This window comes from Microcebus murinus, chromosome 6 (assembly GCF_040939455.1).
Source record: "Microcebus murinus isolate Inina chromosome 6, M.murinus_Inina_mat1.0, whole genome shotgun sequence".
Taxonomy (NCBI): Eukaryota; Metazoa; Chordata; class Mammalia; order Primates; family Cheirogaleidae; genus Microcebus; species Microcebus murinus.
In genome coordinates, this window is record NC_134109.1 from 380,837 (window position 1) to 392,390 (window position 11,554).

Genomic DNA, 11,554 nt, shown 5'->3' on the forward strand with positions numbered 1-11,554 from the left:
GGAAGGAGAGATAACCAGCAGGCTGTCACATGGGGATGGACAATGCCACCTTCCTTTTGGTGAGGAGGGACTGCAGTGGAAGTCTGGCCTCCCTCACAGGGCAGAAACAACACTCACCAGGCTGCTGCCCCGCCCAGAAGCTGACCCAGCTGAGCAGCACCTGAGCTGGCTCACAACTCCTCTTCTCAATTATCAGGACCTAACTTCCCTCAATTGTGGCTTCTCATGGGACCCCCCAGTCCCTTGCTCACAGCCCTGCTAGTCTCCACAGTGTCCTGGGCAGCAGTTAACTGAGGATACCCAGCATCCCTGCATTTTCATGGCCTCTGTGGCTAGCACAAGTGAGTTCCTGGGCACAGCTTCTGTTTGGGGCCAGACACAGCCCGCTCCTCTGGGTAGGACACACTGGGAAGTCACATGGCATAGGACCTTGCTATGGGATGGAGTATCTGGAATCTTGGTGAAATTATCTGAGTCCTCCTCAGGCCACCTGCTCAGCCCAGGGGAGACACATGGGCCCATGGGCAGCATCCTCTGAAGCCTGGCAGACGTGTCTCCTCAGTTGTGCTTTTGAAGTGCACCTCTTATGTTCCTGAGACTCGAGAAGTGAAAACACTAGTCAGTCACCCCGTGGAGTCCACTCGCCCAGGTGGGAGAGTAACAAGATATCACAATAGGTGCCCAATGGGAGAAAAGGTGGAGGGGGCCGCTCTCAGACCATGGTTCTCAGGGACTCTGACCCACCCACCTGTCCCTCCCAGGTACCCTGTTCCAATACCAGCTCCTACTTCTGATCCTCAAGAACACCTTGTCCAGGTCTCCAGGACCCAGCCCTCACACTCCTGGCTGTGTCTCTGAGAGGGGGACCTGCTGTGCTGCAGGGCCAGTGCGGTCCTCCCCACAGTCCAGACACCTCGGCGATGGCTCCACTGACTGCACATGGCTTGGCCAGCTGTGAACTGCGGTGCCAAACTTGAACCCTACTCCGGGTCATCTGCAGGGCCCCCTTGCTGGCAGAACAGACAAACTCACAGTGTGGGCAGGTCCCTTTCTCCAGTTATGAGGTTTTTGCTGTTGTCTGTGTGACAAGGGCACATACCCAGGCCCAGGGTCAGTGTGCCACATGCAGGGAAGAAGGGAAGTGTCCCTCCCATAGCTGTGAACTCTTGCCACAGTGTGTGTGTGTGTGTATGTGTGTGTCAGTGTGCTGCAGGAATAGCAGTGTGGTGGGTTCTGGGCCATCACCATTAGCTGTGTGTTAACATGTTCTCTGATATGACATTTAAGCAGGGGAACTTAAATGAGATATGAGCGCCTCCAAAGCCCCTGAGGGTTTTGGACCCCTGTGTGTGTGACCGTAACTAGGGCATGTGGACCTCTAGGGAAGGGGCTCCCTGATGGTTTCATAGAATCTTTGCTGGGGGCCTCCCTGCAGTTCCCTGGGTTTAGAAAGGCCAGTTCATGGTTTACAGTGAAAAGCACATACTGTCTGTGAAGGAGCATGTGATCCAGGGCACAACCAGGTCACACTGGGCTGGGGCACAGGGAGGAAGATGTTACGAGAGCCCAGAGGGAACCTCCCCTGCAGGTAGGGCTCGGCTTCAGGGGACGTGCAGGAACACCAGCACAGGCTGCCGCCCAGCAGGAGATGCACAGGAGGCTGGGATGGGGTTGCTCTAGGGGACTGGGTATTCCTTTTGTGAAAATGTGTAATAATAATTTTATATGATATGTTGACATTTGTATGAATATCCTACTCAGCTGTGAGTGTTGATGTAACACAGTACTTTAATGAAAGCCACATTTACAAAGGGTCTCTAGCCCTCCTACATGTGTTAAGAGTAAGCAGCTGGAGGCAAGGGAAGCTTTTTACATATAACTGGGTAGAATATTTCAAGAATTTCACTGATCCAAAGAAAAAGATATTCCTGTGTCAAAGCCCCTAGATGGTGCTGGATCTGTCCATGCAATTCACATGTGGGTTCACAGTGAATAACCTGTATTTGGGGCTTGTTTTTCAGTGGGAGGACCTCTGTGCACATACAGTTCAAGGGGGTTGCAGGAACGCCTGTCCTCAGCATCTCCCTGATGTTGTATGGCCCACATATCCTCATGTTTCTCTTTCTTATACTGGGGCAGGTCTAGGGCTATGAAATGCCCTGCCTCATGAATATGCAAACTACCTGAGGTCTGCTGAGCTAAATACAGCTATGCCTGTGTCCTGAGAGCATCACCCCACAGCCACGTCCCCCCACTGGATAAGGCCCTGAGAGCTCAGCTCCTCACCATGGACTGGACCTGGAGGATCCTCTTCCTGGTGGCAGCAGCTACATGTGAGGGATTCCCCAGTCCCAGGGTGAGGAAGGGACTGGAGCCAGCCAAGGTGGGTTTACCCACTCCTGTCTTCCCTGCACAGGTGCCCACTCCCAGGTCCAGCTGGTGCAGTCTGGGGCTGAGGTGAAGCCACCTGGGGCCTCCGTGAAGGTGTCCTGCAAGGCTTCCGGATACACCTTCACCAGCTACTATATGGACTGGGTGAGACAGGCCCCTGGACAAGGGCTGGAGTGGATGGGACGAATCAACCCTAGCAGTGGAGGAACAAGCTATGCACAGAAGTTCCAGGGCCGAGTCACCATGACCAGGGACACGTCCACGAGCACAGCCTACATGGAGCTGAGCAGTCTGAGACCCGAGGACACGGCTGTGTATTACTGTGCGAGAGACACAGTGTGACAACCCACATCCTGAGGGGGTCAGAAACCCTGAGGGAGATGCAGCTGTGCTGCGGATGAGAAAATGATGAGGATTGTTAGGTTTAAATTTTTTACAATATCGGTTAATTGGTTGAGGAAAATGAATATTTGACACATGTATACATTCTAATTATATTTTAAAGGTTTCATTCGGTTGTCACTGTATCAACAGAATTTAGAGAATGACAGATGGCTCCAGTTAATAAAGCTAGTACAAGCATTTCTACTGAGTTATTATTGTGAACATAAGTTTTAATATCAGTTGGATAAATAAACTGAAGTAAGAATCCTCAGGTACATGGTACATGCCTTTTAATACATAATAAATGGCCAAAATGTCTCCCAAAATGTCTTTCTTAATTACTTTAAATGCAATTTATTTTATGGTAGTTTTAAGTTCATGGTAACTTTGAGAGAAGGTACAAAGTTCTCATTTACACATGGCCTGCACAGCCACCAACTTCCCCACTGTCAACATACTGCAACAGATTCATAAATAGATTTTAATGGAGGTACATTGACACATCATAATTACACCAAATCTACAGTTTGCATTTGGTTTCACCCTTGGTGTTGTCCCTTCTGTGGATTCTGACTAATTTATACTGATATATATTTGTTATTCTGGTGCTGTAATTTTTCAACTCATCTGTGTAAATTCCAAGGAAGGCAAACAATGGTGCCTAGGAAAAGAGGTCGCTCTAGGGAGGGTAGAAGAGGTTCAGCAGCTCAGGAAGCTGAGCCTGCCATGCTGAAGACATGCAGTGCATCCTACACAGCATGCTGTGCTGGCCTGTGCCCTCCTCAGAGGTGAAGGACCCTTTCGTGTCCTCTGCAGAGCAGAGAGAGCCCAGGAGCCATCACTGCCTACTGCCCTACTGCGTTGTTGTCCCCTCGGGGAGGCACTCCTGACTGCCTGCCCCATCCTAGGCCACGCTGAGAAGGGCAGGGCAACAACTCTCTCCCCCAACAAAGTGGCATCAGGGGATTGATGGCAGGAAGGTATTGAGATTAGGAATTATGAGACAGTTGAGTGACGACAATTCGGTTGACTGCTCTGAGGTATTGAGCACATTGAAGTGTAGGTGTGAGACCTTCCTTTGCTTTTGGCTTTAAGTAATTTCAGGCAGCTGGGGAGTGGGTTGCTTTCATCAATTAAAGTATATTAGAACTTTAATAAGTTTTATCTAAACTTTTATATCATGTCTATGGATATTTTAGCTTATTGAATAGAAAATATATTATATAAAGATATTTTCTGGGTTTATTCATAAAATATGATAGAAAAGTCAATGGTATAAACCAGATAGACACATTTGATTAAGAATACAGAAATATATGCTGTGAATGTAACATTATACTCACTTTGGTAAAGTCTCTTTAACTTGAAAGTGCATCATTTAAAAGTAGCAAGGAATATTATTCGTCTTAGCCTCATGTATAACAATGAATAGCTGAGCGTTGGGGAAAATCTCCCCGTCCTAAGGTGTTACCTCCAAGGTTCAGCTGCAGGAGTCGGGCTCAGGGCTGATGAAGCCATCACACAGACTCTCCCTCACCTGTGTCATCTCTGGAGTTTTCACCACAGCTGTGGTTACCGCTAGAGCTGTACCTGCCAGCCCTGAGAAAAGGGATGAGACTGGATCAGGAGCATATGTTATGAAAGGAGCACAAATTACAATGTGTCCCTCAAGAGCTCATTTGCCATGTGCCAGTCAATGTGCCAAACTGGTTGTTCCTGCAGCTGAGCTCTGTGAGCACAAAGGACAAACCAGGATTCACTGTGGGAGACATAATGAGAGGACATCAGTGAGCCCAGTCACAGAGCTCCCTGCAAGGACTCTTGTGGCTGCCAGGGGGCGACCGGAACCCACTGAGCACAGAGCCAGCCCAGGGCAGGTGCATGTGGAGAGTAAGGGGTAGTTTCCTGTTTGGATTGTGGCTTCCTCTGCATAAAACGGTCTCCTCTGGGAAACTTCTCTGAAATCATGATTCTGTGATTACCTCTGCAGTCTAAGTATTAGAAGCCTTGGTTTAATAAGAGAGAATCATTCTCAGCTGCACAGAGGGTGGATCATGGCTACAGTTCTCTCCTGACCCTAATTGTAAATTAATTGTCAACACTGCTGAATTGTCCATAACTCTATGAACATGCTCTGTTGGACTCAGCAGTGCAGCACAGCGTACAGCAGGGTAAGGTGCCTGGGGGACATACGGGGCAGAGGGATTCAGCATCCCAAGCAAGGGAAGGATGGCCCTGTGGGTTCAGTGTCACAGCACCAGGCTCACGGCACTGACTGCAGTTGGCACCAGGTGAATGCAAAGACACTCCATCACCACTTTGAGTGATCTTGAATCTGATAAGGCTACACTCACACCTGGTGAATACAGAAACTTTCTTGCCTCCACTGTTTCAGTACCAGGTGGAAGCAGGACGGGCCTCTCAAAAGGGGGCAGAATGGCTTATAGAGCAGGAAAGGAGAGGTGCTCAGTGTTTTCATAATGCACCAGTGGTGGGGGCCGAGTGTGGGTTTCCTCTCACAGGAAGGAACTCGTGAGGTTGGAGCTTCCCCCTGGGATCATGAGGGAGACCCTATGGTTATTTACTGTACCTCCACTGCAGGGAAAAGGAGAAGGGAGATGAACCTTCAGTGGTAAGTTGTCAAACATCAAAAAGTCTATCTATTCTATTGAATAATTATATTCAATAAAGTGGACAAACTGTTAAAGGTCCAGTAGGTGTTGGCAACAAGTGAGTCTATAGAATATGAAAATGTAACTGATGATAGCAACAGTAGTGATGATGACACACTGCACAGGAATTTTAGTCCGATATTGTGAATGGAATCTGTCCAATGTGTAAGACCATCAGCTTCTTCTGAAAGTCTTAGGGCAGCTGTCTCCATCCACAACTCAAAGAATCCCAGGATTCACGACCACCCTCATTTCCACAGTCTACACTGGACGAGCTTCCCAGTGTGTATGACTCTGAGTTGATTGTGTCGTTGTGACACATGAATCCAAGGGTTGAGCCACTGGAGGTTCACTGCCATACTTGCTCAAAGTACCATTAAGATTGGTTTCTGTGTGGATAAAGAGTGGGTTCACACCCTCTTTGGTGGTCTTTACAACAGACACAAGGCAGTGTCTGGCAGTCTTAGGAAGAAAGTAAATGAAATGAAAATGAAAAAGTAAATGATAATAGATGTAGAGAAATTTCAGCCTCGATCTATGGAACACAGGAATAAGTTTAATACCTTAATTACTTTTAGCATTTTGCCATGCATGCAATAGGGGAAAGGCTAGTGTTGTCACTGAGGGAATGGACTATAATGCCATAAGTGCTGACGTTTGACCAAGGGAATTCAAGATGGCCTTTATGTTTTTTAATTTTAAATCAAGAATGCCATTTTTCCACATTTCCAGAGGAGTTGATAGGATTGACAATATGTTGCATGATTCCTGGTAACATGTCACACAGTTACTATTGTGGATGGATATAATGTACATGCCTCCCACATTTGATATTAAAGTTGGTTTCCTACATACTGGAACAGAAAGTCCAGAATCTTTTGTATCCACTGTGAGAACATAGCCTTTTGCCATAAAATCACTTTAATACCTCAAGTATCTCTACAGACAATAAGTAAAACATATTAAATATCATGGAAGAATTTCCATCAAGGGGTACCTGGATACTGGGTTTATACTGGTCATGTCTCACCTTTTTTGGTTTTCTCAGGGTTTTGTTGTTGAGTGGTTAAAAAATGACCAAGAAATAACATCAGCTGCCTTTTAGGATGTTTCCTCACAAATGTTGATTTAAGATGGTAACAGACGTGCATGCTCCACATAGAGCAGTTTAATAGTTAAATGTAATTAATATGCATATATTATACACTATCACATAATTCTCAGCTGTTCTGAGAACACAGATCACCTGAATAAAACAGATACTGGAAAAGGTCAATTTTTAAAAATGTAAAACTAGGCACTAAACATTGCTATGTTTTAACTACTAGTTTCAGTCCCTCTGGAGAATATCATTTGCAGGTTTAGATAAGATAATTTGCTGTGATAAGACAGCCTGCATTGAATAATGATTTACTACAGTATTTTCCTTAGTTTCCATGTTATCACTTTTTGCACTGACCTCAATCTTAATATTAAGTCTCTGGAAGGTAGAAGTGCATCCAAAAGTTTGTTCTTTCCCACCTACAGTGTATAAGTGGTTGCTTTTTTTTTCTCTTGTCCCTTCTAAATTATTATATGTGGCTGTTTTCCCAGAATCTAAAGACAACAGACTGTAACTGACTAAATAACTATATAACTGAATAAGTAACTGACTAATGACTACAACTTGATGAAACAAGAATTCTGGATGTTGGAGTCTCTCCAGGTTTGGGTAATTTGAAAGTTATTTTATGCAGGTCTTTCTATTTTTTTTCATCAATTTTTACATTGACATATCCAGAAAGCCAGCTTCATTCTTGTCTTGACACATGATGTAGGAACAAAAAGAAAATATAGAAAAATGAGCCTTAGTTTGTCAGCAGTCAGCTATAAGAAAAAAAAGTTTAAAAACATTTATCATTCTGCTTAAAAATATTAGTAAAAATTAGTGAAAAAAGAGATAAGGGGGCAATATTGGTGGACAGCAACAAAATCTACAGAACATTAAAATAATATTTTTAAGTAGAAGAAAATAGTGTTAGGAAGAAGACTATGATGAAGACAAGGAGAAGGTTTCTTCTACGTCCACCAGAGACTTCAGATGGCTCCAGTGACACAGGTTTCTGTTTCCTGCTTGGCCTTATGTTTGCACCTTGTGCTCTTCTGCAGAGGTCTGTCAATTTCAGCTCTATCACAGGCAGTCCCCTGTGTTGTCCCCTGACAATTGTCAATGCGTGGAAGGGGTGGGCTGAAGTAGGATTCTCTGCCCTTTGGCAGGGCTGCATTTCTAGTGGGTTGGTGACCCTGGGTCTGGGAGCTGCCTCTAGGTGTCTATGTCCCTGCTCCAGAAGAGCTGATGGTCCAGGCATTGTTGTCCATTCTTCTGGGGTAGAGTGTCCCTGGTTGTCCCTTTTTGTTCTCTCTCACTGCTGCAGTGGTTCTTCCTCAGTGTCTTTACCTTCCAGATGTGCTGCCCTTCCCTGTAGATCGAGGCTTTTATTCTCCAGGGAGGGGGAGCTGGCTCTGGACATAACCTTGGTGGGGACCCCTGTTTCCCTCCCACATTGTATTGGGTCCATCTGTGCCCCGAGGATGCCAGTTTTAGTGAGTTTTGTTACAGATCAATTCTCAGTTCTATAGTGATGATGGGAAGATGGGTCTGGGTGTATTTCTGAAGTGTGTGCTCTCTCTCTCTCCCAGAGGGAACCTTCATGAGAGGGAGAGTTTTGTGACTGTCCCTGTTCTAGAGGACAGAGACAAGAGAAGAGGATTCCCCTTAAACACGTGGCCATTGAGAATTTCCCAGCATGATGCCTTTACCATCCTGAGCTTCCAGCAGTCCTGTGCACACTGGCGGCTGCATCTTGCCATACCCTACATTATATATGGCAGCCTCTGCCACAGACCGCCTAGTCCCCTGGCTCTTTCACTTCCTGAATATGTCATGTCTCCCCCATTTCAGGTTAGTTTTTAGTCTTATAACATCAATTATCTGAAGTATTAAGTAATGTTTGCAAAATTTCCACTACTGCAGTTTGTTGTTTTCAAAGTTGGTATAAGAATAAAATAAAAAAATATGTTTCTCACAGTGTACATCTTCAAGCTGAGTAACAGATTTATTTGTAAGACCCAGAAAATTTAAGTCTTATATGTCAATAAACATCTTAACAGAAAAAAACACTGCAAATGTGTTCATTGGAATACTACCTCTTGTTACCATCTATGAATGTTTGATACACACCACAGCACGGCTATGATTTCTGGTCTTTATGCTGAGTTAATAAGAGTACAGACTACATTGTTCCATTTTTATGTATTCTAGAACATAAAAACTAAAATAGTTTAAAGAAGATCAACATCTGCCTCAGGGAATCATAGAAGAAGGTTAGCAAAAAGAAGGGAAGACAGAAGAAGAGATGGAAACATTACGAAGAACTGATTTCCTCACCGTCTTCATAATGATTATGGATATATCAATATTTGTCAATTGCACACCTTAAATGTATGAGGTTTTCTTCATGTCAATTATACCTCATTAAACTTATTTCAGATAAACTATAAAAATATTGGTAAGAAATCTTACAAAGATAATATGTTACATGTCCAAGTACCCTGAAAATTCAACAGCATCAACCCTAGTCCTCTGCATATGTTGGGGTAAAGTCTAAGTGTGGAAAATCACACATGTTTTCATTACAGAGCTCTTGAAACCTCACTAGGCACGTTCAGCTCTGTGCGGCAGTTGGATCATGGGTCAGGCGTGTCTATGCTGAGGAGCAATGGCTCAGATACCAGAACTCACTCTTACCAGACATGAGCTCCGGACACATTACGCAGGCCCTCGATGATCTGTGCTTACTCTTGGATTTGTAACATGGAACAAACATGGACAGTCACAACATATGATCCATGTCCGTGTGCCAATAGGAAATATGATGATGGATGCTAAGTATTGATCACATTACAATCTCACAAGAAGAATTTATATTGTATCAAATGTTAACCTTGTCATACACCTCCCTCCAGAACTCACTTGTGATCTGGACCCTGCACTATCCTCAAGTGTCCCACCCAGAACTTGCTATATAGCAGGGGACATGCAAATAGAGCCCTCCCTCTGCTGATGAAAACCAGCCCAGCCCTCACCCTGCAGCTCTGGGAGAGGAGCCCCAGCCCCGGCATTCCCAGGTGTCCTCATTCAGTGATCAGACTGAACACAGAGACTAACCATGGAGTCTGGGCTGAGCTGGGTTTTCCTTGTTGCTCTGTTACAAGGTAATTAAGGGAGAACTAGAGACACTGGGTGTGTGAGTGGGTGTGAGGGCAACAGTGGGTGTGTGTCAGGCAGCTTCTGCCCAGGATGTGTCTGTGTTTGCAGGTGTCCAGTGTGAAGTGCAGCTGGTGGAGTCTGGGGGAGACTTTGTCCAGCCTGAGGGGTCGCTGAGACTCTCCTGTGCAGCCTCTGGATTCACCTCAGTGACCACTACATGAATTGTGTCTGCCAAGCTCCAGGGAAGGGGTGAGAGTGGTTTGGTTTTATTAGAAAAAAGGCTAATGGTGGCACAACAGAATATGCTGCATCTGTGAAAGGCAGATTCACCATCTCACGAGATGATTCCAAAAGCACTGTCTCTCTGCAAATGAACAGTCTGAGAACCAAGGACACAGCCACGTACTACTGTGTGAGAGACACAGTGAGGGGACATCAGCATCGCCCAGTCACACACCTCCTGCGATTATGAGCGAGGGCCACCAGGGGGCGTGTGGGCACAAGGAGCAGAGTCAGCCTAGGGCAGGGGTAGGGGATTATAATTGTTCATTTGCTGTCAGAATTTGTGGATTCTGCTCTAGAAATTTCATCCTGGGACCTTCTTTTGTGTCTCTGCACTTGTTACTGTAGTGTCTGAATTAGAAACATCTTGTTGTAGTGAATGAAGACATTCTCACCTGCCCACAAGGCAGAAGGTCACTCACATGGGCAGAAATCACCCTGCCATGATCACTTGGATCAGAGTCTTGAGGAGGCCCAAGGGAATCTGCTGAACGTTTTGGAACCAAACTCAGGACACAGACCTCAGTGGGACTCCCTGACTAGGACATCTCCCTGGTTAGGGCAGGTGGGAAGGGCAGGGGGATGGGTATACACACACCTAATAGAAGTTGTGTGCACTGTGTCAGGGGTGGACACTCTTGAAGCTCTGACTTGGCTGGGGCAAAAGCAATACACTTAACAACATACTTAACCCAAACACTTGCATCCCCATAATATGCTATGATGCTATAAAAGGAAGAGATCCATAAAATTCCTATTTTTACTTGGATTAGAAACACAGACCTGGTCCACACATCCCAGGGCTGCTCCGCGTCTAGGAAACTTTATGTCTAACAGATGTGGAGCTAAGGACCCCAGACATGCATGGTGGCCATGTCAGGAGTTGCCTGCAGATCCCAGAGCCACCCATGGGCCTGGCTGGTCACTGACACAGGATGGCCAGTGATCACTGTCTCAGAGCTGCCAATGTGTGTGCTGCACCTGGTGTGACCAGGATGGGTTGACACACCTGCTCAGCATCACAGACAGTGATGGGACCATAAACAATTGAGAAGGTCTCCACACAATTAAGTTCATTAGGCCTGCCTTATAATGCCAAAAGGAGGGTTTTTAGCTGAAAACATCCATTGATTAATAACATAAAGCTTATGAAAGCACAAAACATAATGGTGTAATTAACATAGAGACATATGAAGAGCACTCTGTAATTATAATATTGGTGTGTCAAGCAATTTTATTTCTCATATAAGGGCTAAAATACAAAATTACTAATAACTATCTTACAAAAATATGTGAATTCTGATATCAGAAACATAAAATGTAATGGCTGTGTGTAAAAGTGTAAAATTTTTGGTATGCAATGACAATTCAGTTGTTATCTATTGAAAATAGACACTTTTAAGTGTAAGGTGTTTTATGTAAGCCTCATGGTAACAACAAATGTAAATTCTATACAAGACATGAAAGAAAAATACAAAGTACTCAAAGCATACCGCTACAGAAAACCACCAAACCACAAAGAAATCAGCAAGAAAACTAGAAACCAACAATACATGTATAAAACAACCAGCAAACA

The 11,554-nt window shown here is 45.0% G+C and overlaps 1 pseudogene and 1 gene segment (V, D, J or C); both read left to right on the forward strand.

Annotated features, from left to right (window-relative positions):
* Nucleotides 1-2,242: 2,242 nt before the first annotated feature.
* Nucleotides 2,243-2,733, forward strand: LOC142871422 (immunoglobulin heavy variable 1-46-like). The segment is given in 2 exon segments: nt 2,243-2,333; nt 2,417-2,733. Coding segments are annotated over 2 exon segments (363 nt in total).
* A 1,040-nt stretch (nt 2,734-3,773) lies between these two features.
* On the forward strand, nt 3,774-10,168 carry LOC142871418 (immunoglobulin heavy variable 3-43-like; annotated as a pseudogene).
* Nucleotides 10,169-11,554: the final 1,386 nt, after the last annotated feature.